Source organism: Phyllosticta citribraziliensis, assembly GCF_038025025.1.
Source record: "Phyllosticta citribraziliensis strain CPC 17464 chromosome Unknown J3D65scaffold_10, whole genome shotgun sequence".
Lineage (NCBI taxonomy): Eukaryota > Fungi > Ascomycota > Dothideomycetes > Botryosphaeriales > Phyllostictaceae > Phyllosticta > Phyllosticta citribraziliensis.
In genome coordinates this window covers 382,553-402,357 of record NW_027117347.1, presented here as the reverse complement: position 1 = coordinate 402,357, position 19,805 = coordinate 382,553, and the positions used below count along the sequence as shown (strand labels likewise).

The window sequence follows — 19,805 nt, the reverse complement described above, 5'->3', positions numbered from 1 at the left end:
GTAGTATTATTTATAGATAGTAATAGTAGTAAGATATAGTTATTAGATAACTAGCTACTAGTCTAGGGGAGAGTTATAGTTATAGTTATAGGTAGTAGTATATTAGTAGTAGATATATATAGATAGGCTATACTAGTTTATAATACCTAAGATAATATTTAAGTAGGTAGTAAGGATTTAATTAGCTTAGAGGCTACTTAAGGCTATATTAAAATATCCTAAGATTTAGCTAAAAAATTATTTTATAAATTAGTACTATACTAAAATAACCTACCTAACTTTACTCTACTAATCTTTAATAATATATATCCTAGATCTAGTATAAAACTAAACTAGTATATATACTCTAAGCTAATAAATAAATTATATAAAGAACTAATCTAGGTAATTATTATAGAAGCCTATAGATTAAAAAGTATAGAATTATCCCTATATTCTAAGCTAAATAATAACCTAGTAATAAGCTTATAGGTAAGATATTAGGTCTAGCTATATATATAGTTATTAATTATCTAGGGCTTATATAACTATTACTTCTAAGTACTAGTAGTAATAAGTTTATACTTAAGGGACTAGCTTATATATAGGCTACTAGTATAGCTAGAGTTAATAAGGATATAGATAGGCTATAATAGTATATTAGGATATATATAGATATATATAGTATAAGAGTAGTAAGAAGGACTAGAAACTCTATTCCCTAATTATATTAAATAACTAATAGCTATCTTATAGGTATTACCTCCTATAGTAGTTTTATAGGAGGCTACTTATTTCCTAATAACTTATCTAAGTCTATAATATTACCCTTACTAATAATAATAATACCTAGGTCCTTAACTATATCTATAAACTCTTTAGTAACCTCCTCTATACTAGTAGCTATATAGGTATAAATTAGCTAATAATATATAGGCTTACTATATAGATAGTCCTTAATCTAGTACTCCTAACTACTATAATACTAATAGCTATAATCTTCTAGTATAGTAGTATACTCCTATTTAATACTACTAGTAGTACCTTTAGTAGTAGGAGTAGCCTAATAAGAGAGTCTAGCTAGTATAGCTATATAGAGGGTACCCTTATAGTAGTTTATTATCTATAAGATTAGTAATAGCTTAGCCTAGCTAATATTAGTAGCCTAGCCTAAGATATATAATAGCTCTATATAGCCTTTTATAATATTAGTAATAGTAATATTATAGAATAGTTTATATAGCTTATAGATTAGCTAATCCTTAGCTATATAGCTATCCTAGCTAGTATAATAAGCTAATATATAGAATATATATAATAATATCTTAAAAGCTACCCTAGTACTAGTAATATAGTCTATAATAGTAAGCTAAGTAATAGTATAGCTTTACTAGTCTATAATACTATATAAGCTATCTAATAAGGTCTAGATAATATTAGGATTATTAGTACTATCTTTACTATTATTATTATTATTATTAATAATAGTAGCTAAAGTAGCCTTACTAGCTAGGTAAGAGTAAATATATATAGCCTTAGCTATATTATCCTAATACTAGCTACTATTAAAGAGTAGCTTACCCTTAATACTACTATACTATATATAGTAGTTATCTAGTATACTATTACTAGACTAGTACTTAGGATTAGTAAATTAGTATTAGGCCTTATAGCCTAGTATATTACCCCTATTATAAATTACCTATATAAGCCCTAGTGTAGGCGGGACCAGCTACTTACTAATATACTTACTTAGCCAGCTAAAATGCCAGCGCTAGAAGAGGTATAAGAGATAGTAACTAGTAGTAAATAAGTAGGCTCTATAGGATAGGAATAAAATAACTACTAAACTAACTAAAATAAGCTACTATCTAGCTATTATTTTATTATCTAAGCAGTATAAGACTCAGGTATAAATAATAAGTATAAATAAATAAATAACTAAGAATTTAGTAGATAATAGTTTAACTAAGTATAAAAGACTTTATTTATATAAGTGGTACCTCTTAATAAGCAGCTATAAAAGGGGGTATATAACTAGCTAATCTACTACTAAAAATACTAATAATATAAAACCTCCTATTACTACTTAAGATACTAAGTTTACTTATACTTTTATTAGCTATTATTATTACTACTAAACTATATAGAACTATATCTTCCTAGTATTCTAGAGCTGCCTATAGTCTTGTTTTCTTACTAGCCTAATCTTCTACTTATATCTGAGCCAAAACTGCAGCTAAGAATAAGAATAATAATCGCTGAAAGTAACCCTTAAAAGCTATAAAAACCGTGCCGGCTAGTAGTACTATACTAGGACCTACTCCTAGAGCTACTAAGTTATTAGTAAAGTAATAGTAGGTAGTTTATTATTATTATTATCCTAAGGGGTAATAGGTTAGCTAGATAATAGGCTAGTAGTAGCTAACTACTAGCTAGCTAATAGTATAGTTTAAGGAGTAGCTAATAGTATTATACTATTAGTAGATTAGCTACTCTTAGCTATTATATAGGTTATTAACTATATAATATAATAAAATATTATATCTCTATTACTAATAGGACTATCTTAGTCTAGAATCTTACTTACTAGCCTTACCTAAGGCTATAGACTATAAAAATAATAATACCTAGTACTTCTAGTATATCTAAAACTATAGTATTTTAACCTAATACCTTATAGGGTGTGATTAAAGTAAGAAAACTTATTAGTAAGGGATAGATAATAAGTCTCATCCTCTTATAAGTAGTAAGAGAGGACCTATTAATAGTATTATAGTACCTAGTAGAGTAAATTAATATAGACTACTAATAATTAATAGGTAAGGAGTAAGAGTAGTTATTATATAGCCTATATAGAATGACTATCTACTCCCTAGCTAACTAGAAATGGCTAGTATATATATAAGTAGTAAATACTAAGTACTAGACACTATAAAATATAAACTGCGCGCGCCGTGTCGCGTAATAATAAATAAGGATAATAAGGAAGAGGTCTATAGTAATAAAGAAGTAGATTTAGACCTAGAAGTTATTATTATATCTCTAACTAATAGTACTAAAAAGATTTATATAGCTAAGTACTATACCTATACTAGAATTAATAGCTAGATCTTATCTACTAGATTTTATAAGAAATTTCCTACTAAAGCTATCCCTATATCTAAGGAGTCCTAGTAAAAGAAGCTTTATAAGCTTAGTAAGGCTAGATACTAGTATAACCTAAGTAACTACTATAACTCTTATATCTATAGGATTAGTAAATACTTAGGTCTTTAGACTAAGTAGGGAATAGATAATATTATTTACCTCTACTTAGAATATATTTAGTATAACTATAAGAGATTATCTAATATCCTATCCTATAAGGATAGATACTATTAGTTTATACTATCTTTCTACCTAGTTTACCCTACTAATACTATTAGTCTATATATATTTAGCTATAACTATAATACCTAGTTTAAGGCTATTATAGCTATAGTTTAGAATATAATCCCTACCCTTAATAAGAGTCTTACTACTCTATTTAGTATAGGTTATAGCTAGTATTTAGACCTTACTACTACCCTACTTAGTAAGTTTAAGGCTACTAATAATTTAGTTACTAATAGCTCTCTCTTTAGCTTCTTAGATAGTATATACTCTAGAATTAATAAGGAGTTTAGCTACTACCTCTAGTACTAGTAGGAGATTAATACTTATTAAAACCTAGGCTAGAATTATATAATATTCTACTTACTAGTATAGTAGCTTATTTACTAATACCTAGTATACTAGCTCCTATATATTTTACTTAGGCCTAATTATACTTACTAGCTCTATATAATACTATAATATATAAAGGACTAAAAGAAGGGTAACTATACTAAGTTCTACTACTTTAATATTAACTTAAATAACTATACTAATACTAATAGGGGTATTAATATAATTTAGGGTACTATCTCCTTTAATAGTAAGACTAATATAGACTATATAATTTTAATAGAAGGCTTTATACCTTATTTTAAGAATTATAGGGATAGTACTATTATTAAGAAGGTATATAACCCTATAAATATAGTAGGTATTACTAATATTAAGAAGGGTCTAATTCTTAACTACCTTACTAAGTTTACTAAGGATAGAGGCCTAGGCTAGTCTAATAGTAAGGTAGTAGCCTATAATACTAGGATTTCCTACTTAATAATACTATATAGAGCTAAGGGCCTAGTAAAGGGTATATATAAGATAATCTTCCTATAGTACTATAAAGTTAACTAAGACTATAATTATCTAGAAATTAATAAGATAGGTATTTAGGTAGAGCTAGTAGTATACTATAAGACTAGGTCCCTCTTAGGGTTATACCTACTAATTTCTTATATATATATAGCTATTACCCCTATAAGTTTCTAGTATTAGTAGAGGTAGTTAGTATTAATTTAATTAGTAATATCTTAGTCTACTCTTATTACTAGGACTCCCTATTAGTTATAAAAGAAGTTAAAAAGGTTATAGATATAGCTAGTAATCCTAAGGTACTAGCTAGTTATTTCTATAATATAAAGCTAGATATAATTAATACTTATAATAAGCTATTCCTAGTCTTTATTAAAGAAGAGAAGTATACCTTAAGTAAGAAGTCCTACTTCTACTATAAGGATAATAATATTACTAGGCCTACTCCTAATAAGCCTCTATTAACTAATAAGGATATTATTAAAGCTATAGGTATCTAGTACTATAATAAGTATAGTAAGAATAAGGACTAGGATAATATCTTACCTACTAGCCCTATTTATAGGAGTATATATAATAGGGGTAAGTAGTATACTAATTAGCTACTCTAATCTAGCCTCCTATAGACTATAGCTTATACTCTCTCTCTTACCTTTTATCCTTATTTCTTCTTACTTACTAGGGGATAGTAAAATAAGGAGTACCCCCCTATATATAGTACTACTAGCTAGTATAGTTTTTATAGCTTTTAAAGATTATTTTTAGTAATTATTATTCTTATTCTTAGCTATAATTTTAGCTTAGATATAAGTAGAAGATTAGGCTAGTAAGAAAATAAGACTATAGGTAGCTCTAGAATACTAGGAAAATATAGTTCTATATAGTTTAGTAGTAATAATAATAGCTAATAAAAGTATAAGTAAACTTAGTATCTTTAGTAATAATAGGAGGTCTTATATTATTAGTATTTTTAGTAGTAGATTAGCTAGTTATATACCCCCTTTTATAGCTACTTATAGAGAGGTACTACTTATATAAAGGAAGTCTTTTATACTTAGTTAAACTATTATCTACTAAATTCTTAGTTATTTATTTATTTATACTTATTATTTATACCTGAGTCTTATACTGCTTAGATAATAAAATAATAGCTAGATAGTAGCTTATTTTAGTTAGTTTAGTAGCTATTTTATTCCTATCCTATAGAGCCTACTTATTTACTACTAGTTACTATCTCTTATACCTCTTCTAGTGCTGGCATTTTAGCCAGCTAAGTAAGTATATTAGTAAGTAGCTAGTCCTGCCTACCCTAGTTTAAGACCTATAATAACTTACTATAGCTAGCTATAATATTAGTAATAGTAATATTATAAAATAGCTTATAGAGCTTATAGATTAGCTAGTCCTTAGTTATATAGCTATCCTACCTAGCTTAGTAAGCTAATATATAAAATATATATAGTAATATCTTAAAAGCTACCCTAATATCTAAAACTAAGTCTATAATAGTAAGCTAAGTAATAGTATAGCTTTACTAATCTATAATACTATATAGGCTATCTAATAAGGTCTAGATAGTCTTAGGGTTATTACTATTATCTTCTTTATTATTATTATTATTATTAATAGTAATATTAGCTAAAGTAGCCTTACTAGCTAGGTAAGAGTAAATATATATAGCCTTTACTATATTATCCTAATACTAGCTACTATTAAATAATAGCTTATCCTTAATACTACTATACTATATATAATAGTCCTTAGATAAGCTAATACTAGACTAGTACTTAGGATTAGTAAATTAGTACTAGACCTTATAGCCTAGTATATTACCCCTATTATAAATTACCTATATAAGCCCTAGGACCTACTCCTAGAGCTATTAGATTATTAGTACTATAGTACTAGTAGGTAATTTATTATTATTATTACCCTAGGGGGTAATAGATTAGCCTAATAATAGGCTAGTAGTAGATAACTACTAGCTAGCTAATAGTATAGATTAAGGAGTAGCTAATAGTACTATACTATTAGTAGACTAGCTACTCTTAGCTATTATATAGGTTATTAACTATATAATATAATAAGATATTATATCTCTATTACTAATAGGACTATCTTAGTCTAGAATCTTACTTACTAGCCTTACCTAAGGCTATAGACTATAAAATAATAATATCTAGAGCTTCTAGTATATCTAAACTATAGTATTTTATCCTAATACTATATAGAGTATAATTAAAGTAAGAAAACTTATTAGTAAGAGATAGATAATAAGTCTTATCCTCTTATAAGTAGTAAGAGATCTATTAATAGTATTATAGTACCTTATAGAGTAAATTAATATAAACTACTAATGATTAATAGGTAGGGGGTAAGAGTAGTTATTATATAGCCTATATAGAATAACTATCTACTCCTAGGCTAGCTATAAATAGTCAGTATATATATAAGCAGTAAATACTAAGTACTAAATACTATAAATTATAAACTATATACGCCGCGCCTATAACGCGTAATATTTATATTCTACAGGATCCTTAGAGATAATAAGTATATTATCTATAAAAGCTACTATAAAATTATCTAAATACTTAAAAAGGACATAGTTAATAAATTATTAAAAGGTTATAGGTCTATTACTTAATCTAAATAGAAGAATATAGTATTTAAATAAGCTTTACCTTATATAAATAGTAGTCTTATCTTCTAAGTCTAGTATAAGGTAAATATAATAGAAAGCTTATTAAATATCTAGCTTTATATAAATCTTACCCTTTCTAATATACTAAAGTAATTCTAAGATAAGAGGAAGAGGATATAAATCCTTAGTAATTTACTTATTAAGCTATTAGTAATCTATATAAAACCTCTAACCTCTACTAGGCTTTTTTACTACTAGAATAGGAGAAGTAAAGGTAGTAAAGCTTTTAATAATAAAGCCCTTTTAAATATTCTCTATAATATATTCTTTTATAGCTCTTAGCTATTCTAGAGATATTCTATAAAAAGGATTAGGAGGAAGTTCTAGTAGACTCTTATATATAAGAGATATTTTATAATTAACTTCTATATAATATAGTAGTAGCTTATTAGACTCTATTTTAGAGAAAATATCCTAAAAATCCTTATAGGCTAAAGATAGTTTAGAAGCTAGTAATTCCTCTATTTCTTTATCTTTAATAGCTTATTAAATTTATATAAGGTTTATAGTATAAATCTCTATTAATATAATATAGAAAGTTAAAAAGTATCTTAAATTTAAAATTTAATTCCCTTAATAACCTATACTAAGAGAAGAAGGTATTAATTAAAGTTTTTATTTCTTTAATCTATATCTACCTAGTATTCTTTCTATAGTATATTACTTTATATAGAAACCTTTAGTAGTTATAAAAGATATTAAAAAGATTAATTAACTAGTAGCTATCTCTAGACTAGTTTATATTATTTATAGTTAGAAAGTATATTATACTAGTTAAAAAACTATTACCTAAGAATTATATTATTCTAGCTAATATTATAAATAAAAGTATATATAAAAACTATTTAATCTTAGAAATAGAGTTAAAGATAAAAGTAAAAATTAACTTACTTATTTATATATTAGTTAAACCTAGTAATATTAAGCCCTTTATTTATTATTCTTTTTTTTTTACTATATCTATAGACTAAAGAGTTAGTAGTAACTTAGGGTAAATAAAACTTATACTACTAGTACTAGTATCTATTAAGATATAAATTTCTAAGATATAGCTATTAGATATAATTAAGGTTTATATAGTAAAGGGCTTACCTATAATAAGATAATTAAGATTTATATAAGAACCCTTAATATATATTACTCTAAGTTTAGACCTAAGGTAGGAGACTTTACCTAGGTCTTATTATTTTCTAAGGATAAAGACTAGTTCTTCTCTATATAAAGATTATCTACTTATTCTTCTTCTATTAACTCTATTATCTTAGATTTAGATTATAGGTATTATCTCTATAAATAGCTAAACTAGCTAAACTAATTATATAGTTTAATCTCTATATAGACCTTAGCCTTACCTTTATATATTATATTATATAAGGAAGCTCTAGAGATAGACTAAGCCTAAGTATAACTTAAAGATAAGCTACTTATACTATCTAAGATAGTAGTTCTTACTCTTTCTTACTATCTCTTCTTTATTTATTCCTTATATAAACTAAGTATTATCTTTCTATAGCTAGATTAGTAATTATTAAGACTTTAAATAATTAAATAGGCTTATTAGAGGTACTTATAGAAGTTAATATCCTTATCTTATTCTATAGTAACTATATAAGTTTAAAGGAGTAGATCTATTATAGTATAAAAGTCCTCTTTCTATTACTCTTAAAGAAGGTCTATATTTAAAGCTAATTATATAAAGTTAGATTAAAACTTCTAAAGGTCTACTAGAATATAATATATAAGTATATATAGCTATTTCTTAGTATCCTTATACTTATATAGACTCTAAAGGAGGTTATCTAGGAATTTAAAGATATCCTTATCTAAAGTAACTTTATTAGCCTTTATATAGGAAGTAAGGAAAGGAGTTAAGTATTATAAGACCTCTCTATTAATATAGGAAATAATATATCCTATAATATTTTTATTAGTTTCTTCTAGTATACTTTTAGTAAAATAGTTATAGTTTTATTTAATTTTATTTTAAATAAGGAGAGTCTAGTATTTATATAAGGGGTCTTCTCTATTAGTAAGAAGAGGAGGATTAGAAACCTTTCTATTTTAATATTTCTTATTAGAAGTAGAAGTAAAGGTCCTAGCTATACTTTCTCTTATATAGATAATTAGTAGTCTAAGAGTCTTTTATACTCTCCTAGTAGAAGGATCTTAAGATATAATAATAGATCTTAGGCCTTAATTTTTAACTTCTAAGGGTCTATTACTATATCCTTTAGAGATTCTTTATAGGTATTAGTATAGTTTAAGAGGGTTTACTTAAGAGTCTAATTTTACCTTTATATATAATTTAATTACTACTATACTTAAAGCTTATTTAAGGGTACTATTTTAATATTAAATTATTTAATTTCTTAATATAGTACCTTTATAAATACTTTTATAATTAGAGCCTTTATTATATAAGTAGGTTCTAGATTTTAAGTTTACTCTTTTACCTCTACTAATTCTATTATATAGAACTTATATAGGGAAATAGGAGGAGGTCCTTATTTATTTTTATTTAAAGATTATCTAAGGTTATATAAGTCTTTAATTCCCTTATATAAATCTTATTAGATAGATTAACTAGTACTAGTACCTTTAATAATATTAGATATATTAGCTTTATTCTTAGCTATACTATCTTTAATAGTCTTCTACTTAGAATATTCTTTAAGTAGGTATAGATAGGATACCTCTTAGATATTTATATACTACTCTATAGCCTTAAATAAAGACTTCTATAGTTAATATATACTTAATACTCCTTAGCTATTAGATAATACTAATATATCTAATAAGAATAACTTAGGTTTACTAGGGAAAAGTAATAAGTAGTCTTATATAAGACTATAACTATATATAATATTATTTAGGTTAAATATTATAATACCTTTATAGGTAATAAAATAAGATAGAGCTAATATATAGAATAATCTTTTATATCTATTATAACTTATAAGATTCTTATTTTATAGATTAGGGCTAAAGGTAAACTATTAGAGAATATATATATATCTTAATTAAATATAATAAGTAAAAAGAATAAAATATAAAAGATACTTACTTCCTATCTATTTCCTAACCTTCTCTTTATACCTTTTTATCTTTAGACCTTTATATAAGGGTTAGTAGTTATTATTAGGTTATTTATAAAGATAAGATATTAATAAGTAGTTATACTATATCTATCTAAGGCTATAGTAGCTAGTATTAGCCTAAGATATAGCTAGTATTAGCCTAAGGCTATAGTAGCTAGTAGCTTATAACTATATAATACTAGGTTTATCTATACTAGCCTTAGTACTTATATAGGCGTATAAATACCTATTATAACATTCCCTAAGTCTTAGCTAAGTTAGGAGTACCTTACTTAGTTAGGTAGCTAGTATATATAGCTATAGTAGCTAGTATAGTTATATAATTATTAGTATAGATAGTTATTTAGCTATAAGTATAATAATATAGATAGTATAGGACCTCTAAATATCTATAGATATTAGTACTTATTTATATAGTAGCTATTTAGATACTATTAGAATAGCTATCCTTATCTCTTATAGTTTTTAACCTAAGAGGGATATTAAATAAAATAAATATATATAATAACTACTCCTACTTCTTACCTACTAATTATTAGTAGTCTATATTAATTTTCTCTACTAGGTATCATATAACTAATACTTATTATCTTTATATATCTAGAAAGTAAGATGTTAATTTATATCTAAATAATTATAGTTCTAAATAATTCTAATCTCTATAAAGAAATAGATAGTAAAGTAGATAACTAGATATAGATTTTAGATATTTATTATATAGCTCTAAAATTATATATATATATATACTATATTGCTTTATAATAGATCTAACTTTAGTTCTACTCCCTCTTGCCTTAACCTAAAGTCAGATCTGAGATAGCGAACAGTATACGGCGAGCTAGCGTGGGATACGAGGCAGACATGAATATGTCAAGAGCAAGTCGAAGGGACATGCAGTGCAGAGCCACAATGCTAACCCGTCGGACGTCGAGGAAAGCACCCAAGGAGCAAGCCTTAGAAAAGCACAAGCGATGTAAATAATTGGCGGACGACGGGGTCACAGCATGCAGAGCTCAAGAAGGAACAGGTTGCGAGAATTCGATTATGTGGTATCATTCCTTGATTCTCTCAAGCGACTTGGTTGACCCCCGTGAAACTCCAGATGCCGTTATGATACAAGTAAGCCCATGAACCCGACCCAAACCATCCGGCAGCGCAAAGGCGTCATGCCGTGCCCCTTGTGCGCTTGCAGGCCGCCGTAGAAGATTCGTGAAATAAACAAGAAGGACAGAGGAAGGCGTTTAACCGCCGAAGCCGTAGAGGGTACGGCCTTGCCTCTTGAGGGCGTAGACGACGTCGAGCGAGGTGACGGTCTTGCGCTTGGCGTGCTCGGTGTAGGTGACGGCGTCACGGATGACGCCCTCGAGGAAGGTCTTGAGAACACCACGGGTCTCCTCGTAGATCACTGGAGGGCATGTTAGCAGGTGAAGGTGGATTGAGGGACAGGCTGGGAGACTGACTGGCAGAGATACGCTTGACACCGCCACGGCGCGCAAGACGACGGATGGCGGGCTTGGTGATACCCTGGATGTTGTCGCGCAAGATCTTCCTGTGGCGCTTGGCACCGCCCTTGCCGAGACCCTTGCCGCCCTTGCCGCCTAGAGATGGGTTAGCACGGTGAAGAGGTAGAGATGACGAGGCGGGGGAGCGACGTACGTCCAGTCATGTTGATGAGAGGTTGGGTTGAAAGTTTTGGATGAGTGTGGAGAAGAGGTGCCTTGAGGCTGGATTGCGGTGGATGAAGTGGGGTGGATGTGGTGGGAGCAGGTGGATGGGGTGGTGCCAGGGCGAAGGGCGAGAAAGGTATTTATCAAAGCGGGCGATGGGGAGACGCGTCGGGGCCATCACAGAGGGACGCGACCTGATGGAGTTGATCCGAGGCGGCTGCACGGGCCCGCGAGTGGGCGTGGTGATCTTCCCGTTGCGGAATAGCGTCGCGGTGCGTATTTCTGGCCAATCAAAATTCGGCATTGCAGACGCTCCGAATCCAGCACTTGGTAAGGCGCTTTCCAAACGCGCTAGGGGCAGGCGCAAACAGTCACCGCAGTCGTGTCAGGTCAATGCTGCCTAAGCCCAGATCATCCGCCCGCCGCCCTGCTTCCATATAAGTCCTTCGCCCACTCCCGCTCTCCATCCCTCTACAACCACCCTCCACATCGTCATCGCCTTCTCCACAATCTCCATCAAACCCATCAACAACTCCATCTGGACCATGGCTCGCACCAAGCAAACTGCTCGTAAGTCTTTTCTGCATCGCTCGACTCGCTCGATTAGCTCTCTGCGCGTCGCCTCTGCTGCGTCGCCGGTCGCAATCGTCGCGTCGTCGCGTTTCCGCCTCACCACCGACCTCACGACGCTAACGCGCCCCAACAGGCAAGTCGACTGGTGGCAAGGCCCCTCGCAAGGCCCTGGCCTCCAAGGCTGCCCGCAAGTCCGCCCCCTCCACCGGTGGTGTCAAGAAGCCCCACCGCTACAAGCCTGGCACCGTCGCTCTCCGTGAGATCCGTCGCTACCAGAAGTCGACCGAGCTCTTGATCCGCAAGCTGCCCTTCCAGCGTCTCGTCCGTGAGATCGCCCAGGACTTCAAGTCGGACCTGCGCTTCCAGTCTTCTGCCATCGGCGCTCTCCAGGAGTCCGTCGAGGCCTACCTCGTCTCCCTCTTTGAGGACACCAACCTCTGCGCCATCCACGCCAAGCGTGTCACCATCCGTAAGTTGCCTTAAACCTTGCCTTCTTCCAACCTCCACTAACAACCTCGACAGAGTCCAAGGACATCCAGCTGGCTCGCCGCCTCCGTGGTGAGCGCTCTTAAGCAGCTCAATTCACCAACTTCACCTGATACCCGGTCGCCTTGGGCATCGTCTTTGTACTTGCCTCGGGTCATGATTTGAGGATGGACGGTGCAAGTCCTTTGCTTTTACGGTTCGGATGGCTGGCGTTAGTGGCAATGCGATTCCTGGATTGATGGGCACGGGTTTCTGAGGTTTTCAACTGGTAGCATGGATTGGTTGCCCGAATCTCCATGGTTGTACATTAATACCACGGGCACGAAGACGACATTATGAAAGTCTTTTCAACAGTCAAATATCAAAAAAATTGACTCCTTGCAAGCAACCCTCCTTGTTCCTTGAATGTGATGACATGCGTCCGTCTGCCGTCTACGTCTGATGCCCGTCAAGCACCCTGCTTGCAATACACCCACAACGCCTTTACCTAAGTTGACAGCCTCTACCCGGAATGCGCGTGTTCCAGCTCTGCCTTGGCCTTCAAAGCAGCACGCTGGTTGAGCAGCGAAAGCCACGTCTGCCAGCCAATGGCGATTATTCCTGCGTCTTGTGAGCACAACAGCCTGATGCGACAGCGCGGGACGTACCAACAAAGATGCTCCTAAACTGCGCAGGAACAAAGGCGAAGCTGAAAGCCGTGACGGCCGGCCACACTACCAATCGTCAGCGTCTTCCATATCCGTCGGTATCTTGCACTTACATTTGCACGAGTTGATCCAAGACACGGGCACGGTGCGCTTGACCCTCTCGACCGTCTCTTCGACAGTTGCTCCACTCAGCAAAGACTGCATCGTGAAGAAATACGTGTTGAACAAGGGAGCAAACGTGAGTTGATTAAACACCGTCTTGGTGGCCAGACTCAGGATTTGCGAAGAATAGTTAAAAGAGCGACCCAGCCACATGAACCACTTGTAGCTGGGAATGGAAAAGATGCCTCCGATGACCACAGCTCGGAGAGCGCGCAGGGGCGAATAGCTGCCATCTTCTTCAGTCGACGAGATGCTCTGCGCTGACAGATCGCCGAGAAACCAAATCTGCAGCGTTCGGTGGTTAGGGACGACACGATGCAAACGTTCGGGGAGTTGTGCCTCACGCAAATCGAGCTGATGAACTGTACGAGCAGTGGACGACGTGCTTGAGCCCGCTCAAAGAAACGCAGCGGTTTCATGGCGGGCTCTAGCCATACCCACGCTGGGGCCGCGGGCGTGATGTTGGGCTTGTTTCCAGCATCGCGCCGCTCTCGCTGCACCCCTGTGTCTGTGTCTGTAGACTTTCCCCGCCGCGCTCCAAACTGCCGCAGATGTGATCGCAGAATGTAGTCCCGGCGCAGCACCAGACGTGCAGCCCTCTGAGGAACAGTCATGGCCGTTGCCATGCTGTCAAGGGGTTCCGTTGCTGCTGTCGAGGCGTTGCGACCGGCGGCTGAAGTCCCTGGTTTCTGGTGGCTCTCAACCAGCCCCGAAGGTCAAAGGCCGAAGTCGTTGCTCGCCATGCCATAGCGCCGTGGGTCTTGTCTACGTAAGCACGCCATTATTTGCGCAGTGGTGGGTAATGCTGTGATCGACCATTGTGATTCGGACGATTAACAATATCTCCAAGAACATGTCGTTCGCTGTCGAGCGTTGGCAGACCCTGTCGACCACGACGCCACACTCCGCAGCTCAAGGGTCCGGTTTTGGGGTCCCGGACTTGAATTTGCGTCACTGCACCATCGTCGAGATGGCGATGGCGCAAACATCTTCTTCTCGCCCAAACCGCGCGGTGGCAACTAAGATGCGCGCGATCCGCTTCCCAGAGTCCATGACGGCTCTCTAGCGTCGCTGGCGCCTCTTCTGTCGCAACCGCCACCCACCTTGTACCTTGCACGGCGCACCAGCTCGCATCCCCCCTCTGCCATGCCTCGAAATGGCTCGCAATGAACACCCAACACGAGCCTCGCACTGAGCCCGCCGACGATTCGGATTATGGTAGCGACTTGGACAGTGAAGGCGAACAGCTACTGAAAGACGTGCTCGCTCGACTGGAAGCTGGCAAAGTCAAGCCCTCTCAACTTGACCACAACGTAAACAATGCATCTCCCGAGCCGAGGCCTCTTCCCAGGCCCATCCGTCACCCAGTTGCTGTTTTCCAAGTTGAAACCAGCCCTGCCGGATGCGCGGAGGGTCGCAGTAGCCCGCTTGTCCACCGCGACAACGACGAGGCGCGTAAGTTTCTGCCCGTTGCGTCCCAGAGACCATGATGATTCTGACCGGCTGACAGCGCCTAGTAGCCCGTGACCCAGAGACGAGCGAAAGGGCCAACTCAGAAGCTGTCCCAGTCGAGCCAGCAATAGCAGCGGAGCCCCCGCTTGACGAGAGGTCGCCGCTCGAGAGATTCAGGACACTACCGAAAAAGCCCTTGTCGGTCACCGACATTGTCTCCCCGGCCTGGTGCGAGCTCCAATACTGGTACACCCTCACCAAACATGGTCGCAAGCGGCGCACCCCAGCAATGAAGGAGGGCTCGAGAGTGCACAAAACGCTCGAGGAGCAGGTCCACACGACGGTCGAGGTGCTGGTCAAGACGCGAGAGGACGCGTGGGGCCTGAAGATTTGGAACATAATCCAAGGCCTCCGGACGCTGAAAAATCTGGGGTTCACGCGAGAACTCGAGGTGTGGGGCGTTGTCGACGGCCAGATCGTGAACGGCATCATCGACGAACTTTCCTACACGCGTCCAGACACTAGGCGGAGACGAAAGCCCAAATCATCGAGTCCTGAGCCCAAGGACCTGGCAGCAACGTCTAGCGACAGCAAGCAGGTCTACATCACAGACGTCAAGACCAGGGGCAGCAAAACGCTCCCTTCAGGGTCCAGCTTGCGGCCTACTGAAATGCAGCTCATGCTGTACCGGAAACTACTCATGAACCTCGCTACTAACCAGGTAGACGCCGAAACGGTCCTCGAACGGTACAGACTGAAGCCGCACGAGCAATTCACGGACGCCTTCGTCGCCGAGGTGGCGCAGCTCGACTTCAACTTCAGCGACGAATCGCCGGACGAAGACACCGCCATGATGAATAGCCAGGACGACTCCCTCTCCGAGCTCGTCGCGCACAACACGCTCGCCAAGCTGTGGCAGCTCATGATCCAAGAATTCTTGCAGGCGATGCCCGGGCCTGACGCCGTGAGCGGCCTGCTCAGGGCCGAGTTTCGCGACCAAAAGACGGGCGATTTCCTTGGCAACAAGTTCTTTGACTACGACGAGGACGTTGTTGGCCGCTATCTGGCGGACGAGATGAGTTGGTGGCGCGGGGAGCGGGGAGCCAAAGGCGTTGATATTGAGGAAGCCTTCAAGTGTCGCTTTTGTGACTTTGCGGAGAGCTGCGATTGGAGGAAGAACAAGGTCGACGAGGCCGTGGCAAAGTTCCGCCAGAAATTTCCTCCGAAAGAACAGGAGGCTGCGGCAGCATGAGTAAATTTTAGGGAGACAGTCTGAATCCACACTCTATTGTTTCAAAGCATCTGAAAAAATACTTTGATTTTTAAAAAAAACTCTCAACCCACGCTTCACCACAAAAAGGTGTTGAACTAAATGCACTGTATCTCTCTAATTGCTGTCCTGGTACTTTAGCATTGTAGTAGAGGTAAAAGTAAAAGTGGTGGGGCTCAGTAGGGGTTAAAAGAATTATTGTAGACATGCTCTATTTATGGTCATACGAGGGAGTGTGGATTTAGACCATTAAGTGTGGATTGAGGCCTTGTGTACATATATATATAATTAAGTGTGGATTCAGATAGTACCCCTGAACATTGGATCCTTTGGAATGCCTCCATTGGTGATGGTACGCAGAGAATTCGAGATGTAGTCATATGAGTATGAAGAGCTTGAATATTTGAAAGCTTTACTGTCCAGCCCGCGCTGTATTCTCTATGGTTGCAAACATCGGGACATAATGTGCGAGGTGGGACTCCGACGAGTTCTCAGAAGAAGATTTGGTTGGTTTCGAACGCCGTGTGAACAAGGAACTGTCGACGCTCGCTCAAAAGAGTGGTTGGCTCCACTGACACTTCCTCGCTCTCGAATGCATGACCAGCAGTAGCAGCCACCCCCAACGCCCCAATCGGTCGTGCAAGAGATTTCAGATAAAAAGCAATCTGCCACATTGCCATCGAAGCCACAGGTCAAAACAACCCTTCTTCTGCTCCGCCAGGACGACATGGTAGTGATGCTTGCTGGTCAACAAAAGCCAGTGAGTGAGCCACGCAGGTGTATCATGGAAAAGGAAAAAGCAACAAACGCAAACGCCAGCCACCACCACACACATATTAGATGCAGGTCGAACCGGTGTCGAGCGGGAAGGTACCGGACTCGATTGGTTTTGGAAGCCACGGTGAGATTTCGGATTGAGCGACGGAAAAGCCGGCGTGGCAGCAAAGTGTCGAGGGTCGAGTGTCGAGTGTCGAGTATGTATGTGTGTCATCGGTTGACATGAGGATACGGGATCGAACTTTTTGAAGCAGGTCGTAGCCGAAAAAAGGGAGATCAGGGGTATGGTCTCCTGCTCTCAGAAAAAACACAAAAGGTCTCAGTCTCAGTCTAAGATGGTCCTACGAGTAGTCTTCGTCGTCCTGCCCGGCTTGCCGTTGGGGACAGGGCGCTGCGGGTAGTTCCCGCCGGCGTATCTATCAGGATCGACTGACCTGTAGCCACTATTCCTGCGCGACGTGGAGACGCGACGGCCTGGCGCCGGGCTCGTCTCCTCAATGACCTCGACAATGTCGTCGCCGTCGACGCGCCGCTCGCGCTCCATGACCCTCTCCTCTACCACGACGGACCGGCTGCGCGGCCGCGGCGCCGGCGGCACGCTCGACCGCCGCTCTTCCACCACGATGCGCTGCCGCCGCGGGCTCCTGCTGATTTCGCGGATCTCGGGCCGCGAGCTGCGTCGGCTGCGCCGCGAGCGCGTCGACCGCGGACGGCGTTCGCGCACGACGACTTCTTCGTCGGCGGCGTAGGCGCGGGAGCCGCCGCCCATGGCGGCAATGGCGTAGAAGAGCCAGACGACGAGCAGGAAGCCGATGACGGCGCCGAGTACGATGCCCACCACGGCGCCCGGCGTGGGGCCCGAGTTCAGGTCATCGTAGACGAGTGGGATGTAGCCGCTGGAGCTGGTGCTGTCTTGTCGGAACTGTTGGCGACGGACGAGACGCGAAGACGACGACGATGGCGGATTGGCGAACAGAGAGCCGCCGTCGGGGAGGAAGCGGTGGGAGCCAAAGAGCTTGGTTAAGCGGCGAGCAGAGGAGGAAGAGGAAGAAGAAGTGCGTGCCAACGAGGGCGACTCGTTGTCAAAAATGGGCGGGATGGCTGGCATTTCCGTTCCTGCGGCGTGATGCGAGTCTTGGAGCGCGGCCGGCGGCGGCGGACGATGATGTTTGAGGCGTGGCGGCAGGAAGTCTGGTCGTGCAGCTCCAGTCGAGGGCCTGGCACTGGCATCCGCGTTTCGCAAGGACGTGAGCCGTGAGCAGAGTGGTTAGTTGCAGGATGACGGTTGCACCGCAGCTCGACGAAGAGTTGGAGGCGGGGTGGTGGCAGGAAATGATGGGTCTACGGGCAGCTGGGTGGCTGGTGGTTGAGGCCTCATGCCTAACTTGAGCTAAACATCCGGACGCACCCACGCCCAACCTAGGGCTTCGTCGCAGCATTAATCATGGGCAAACTGCCATGGCCTTGGACTTGGACATGGACATGGGTGTATGGTGTAGTCAAGCTCCCGCCTCCGCCTCCGCCTCCGCCGTTTGCCCATCCCAGTCACCGTCTATGCCGGGGCAACGAGCATTCAATCTGTCGAGCGTCAACGACTGTGTAAATAATGGCTTCCATAGAGCTACAGTGTTTTCTTGTTAAGGGCTTGTGCAAGCCCGGGTATCCTATTCCCACCTTACGAAACATCCATCCGGTCACCAGGGCTGGCGTCCTCTTCCGCTTCGCCTTCTTCAATGTCTGTTTCAGGTGCCAGCTCCCCAGACTCAACCATGTCTGTATCCCGACCTTCGTTCTGGCTCTCGTCGTCCTTTCGGCCCGGGCTTGCCGCACCGGCGAGGCTTGCGGCAGGACTCTGAACTGCAAGGAGGCCGCCTTTGTGAATTGATGACTGAGCCAGCTGTGTCGGATTCGGCGTCTGAGAACCAGCATCCGGCCTGGGGGTGCCCACGGCACTGCCCTCTGCTTTCGCGCTGCCACCCTCTGCACCTTCGTCCATGGTCTCCTCTCCGCCTTCCATGCCCTCCTTGCGCTCTGCCTCTTCCTTTTCGTCTCTGATGAGCCTCAGCATCTGCCGGCCTTCCTCGACGATCCTGCCAAACTGCTCTCTTCGCTCTGCCCAGGTTTGCGCGTAGACTCTGCTCTCCTGCTCCAACTCTGCAATCTCAGCCTCGAGCTTTTGCAGTTGCGTCGACTGGTCTTCGCGCGGGCGTAGCATGCGGTTGCTCGTGATGCGTTCGGCGAGTTCGTCGTACTTTTTCCGGCGTGCCAGCGTGGCGCGTGCTTCGTCGAGCTGAGTGCGCAGCGTTGCGGTGCTATCTCTGATGGATGCCGACGTTGCTTCGATTTTGACCTTTTCTGCGGCGTATCGCTCGCGTTCTGCTTCGTTGCTGTTCCGAAGCAATTGGATCCTGACGATGCTGTCTGACAGGGCAACGAAGTCTAGGAACATGTCGTTTCGCCATGCCTCGCGGTCGGCAGCTTGTTTGGCCCGCGCGGCCTCGAGCTCGTCTTCGTCTGTCGCCGCATCTGGAGGAGGAGTGGGCAAGGATGTGGGAGGATTGTAAATTGGCGAGTCGGCGGCGAGAAGGCGCTTTGTGATGCGCTGGAAGGGTCGCTGCTCAATTGGCAGCAGACGCGACTTGTGGATCGAATCTGCGCCTCGTTAGCCAAATGATCGTGGATGATGGCAAGGATTGCGCGCAGCTACCCTCTTCAGCTTGGTCGAGCAAAGAAAAGTCGCTTGGAGACATGATGGACGGGTTTGAA

General features: G+C 39.6%; 6 protein-coding genes across 6 annotated transcripts; 2 read left to right on the top strand and 4 right to left on the bottom strand.

Moving 5' to 3' along the window:
• Positions 1-11,025: 11,025 nt before the first annotated feature.
• On the bottom strand, positions 11,026-11,968 carry J3D65DRAFT_575782 (histone-fold-containing protein). Its single transcript, XM_066797661.1, has 3 exons — positions 11,662-11,968; positions 11,466-11,603; positions 11,026-11,410 (listed from the first exon to the last, which is right to left on the bottom strand). Exons 1-3 carry the CDS (start codon positions 11,669-11,671, stop codon positions 11,247-11,249), a joined length of 312 nt encoding a protein of 103 aa, XP_066652293.1. The 5' UTR covers positions 11,672-11,968; the 3' UTR covers positions 11,026-11,246.
• J3D65DRAFT_633680 (histone cluster 1, H3g protein) lies at positions 11,851-13,119 on the top strand. Its single transcript, XM_066801143.1, has 3 exons — positions 11,851-12,242; positions 12,379-12,714; positions 12,768-13,119. The coding sequence occupies exons 1-3, from the start codon at positions 12,218-12,220 to the stop codon at positions 12,815-12,817; spliced, it is 411 nt and encodes a 136-aa protein (XP_066652292.1). The 5' UTR covers positions 11,851-12,217; the 3' UTR covers positions 12,818-13,119.
• Positions 13,120-13,233: 114 nt separating this feature from the next.
• On the bottom strand, positions 13,234-14,154 carry J3D65DRAFT_557587 (Mpv17/PMP22 family protein; the record flags this gene model as incomplete). The annotated part of the gene is made up of 4 exons (XM_066797319.1): positions 13,234-13,331; positions 13,379-13,444; positions 13,492-13,825; positions 13,885-14,154. 4 exons carry the CDS (start codon positions 14,152-14,154, stop codon positions 13,234-13,236), a joined length of 768 nt encoding a protein of 255 aa, XP_066652291.1.
• Positions 14,155-14,436: 282 nt separating this feature from the next.
• On the top strand, positions 14,437-16,490 carry J3D65DRAFT_59976 (putative exonuclease V). The gene is made up of 2 exons (XM_066797923.1): positions 14,437-14,991; positions 15,051-16,490. The coding sequence occupies exons 1-2, from the start codon at positions 14,707-14,709 to the stop codon at positions 16,242-16,244; spliced, it is 1,479 nt and encodes a 492-aa protein (XP_066652290.1). The 5' UTR covers positions 14,437-14,706; the 3' UTR covers positions 16,245-16,490.
• A 663-nt stretch (positions 16,491-17,153) lies between these two features.
• J3D65DRAFT_59307 (uncharacterized protein) lies at positions 17,154-18,407 on the bottom strand. Its single transcript, XM_066797807.1, has 2 exons — positions 17,474-18,407; positions 17,154-17,331 (listed from the first exon to the last, which is right to left on the bottom strand). The coding sequence occupies exons 1-2, from the start codon at positions 18,145-18,147 to the stop codon at positions 17,316-17,318; spliced, it is 690 nt and encodes a 229-aa protein (XP_066652289.1). The 5' UTR covers positions 18,148-18,407; the 3' UTR covers positions 17,154-17,315.
• Positions 18,408-18,714: 307 nt separating this feature from the next.
• J3D65DRAFT_670153 (Tho complex subunit 7-domain-containing protein) lies at positions 18,715-19,789 on the bottom strand (the record flags this gene model as incomplete). Its single annotated transcript, XM_066803269.1, has 2 exons — positions 18,715-19,691; positions 19,747-19,789. 2 exons carry the CDS (start codon positions 19,787-19,789, stop codon positions 18,715-18,717), a joined length of 1,020 nt encoding a protein of 339 aa, XP_066652288.1.
• Between the last annotated feature and the right edge of the window lie 16 nt (positions 19,790-19,805).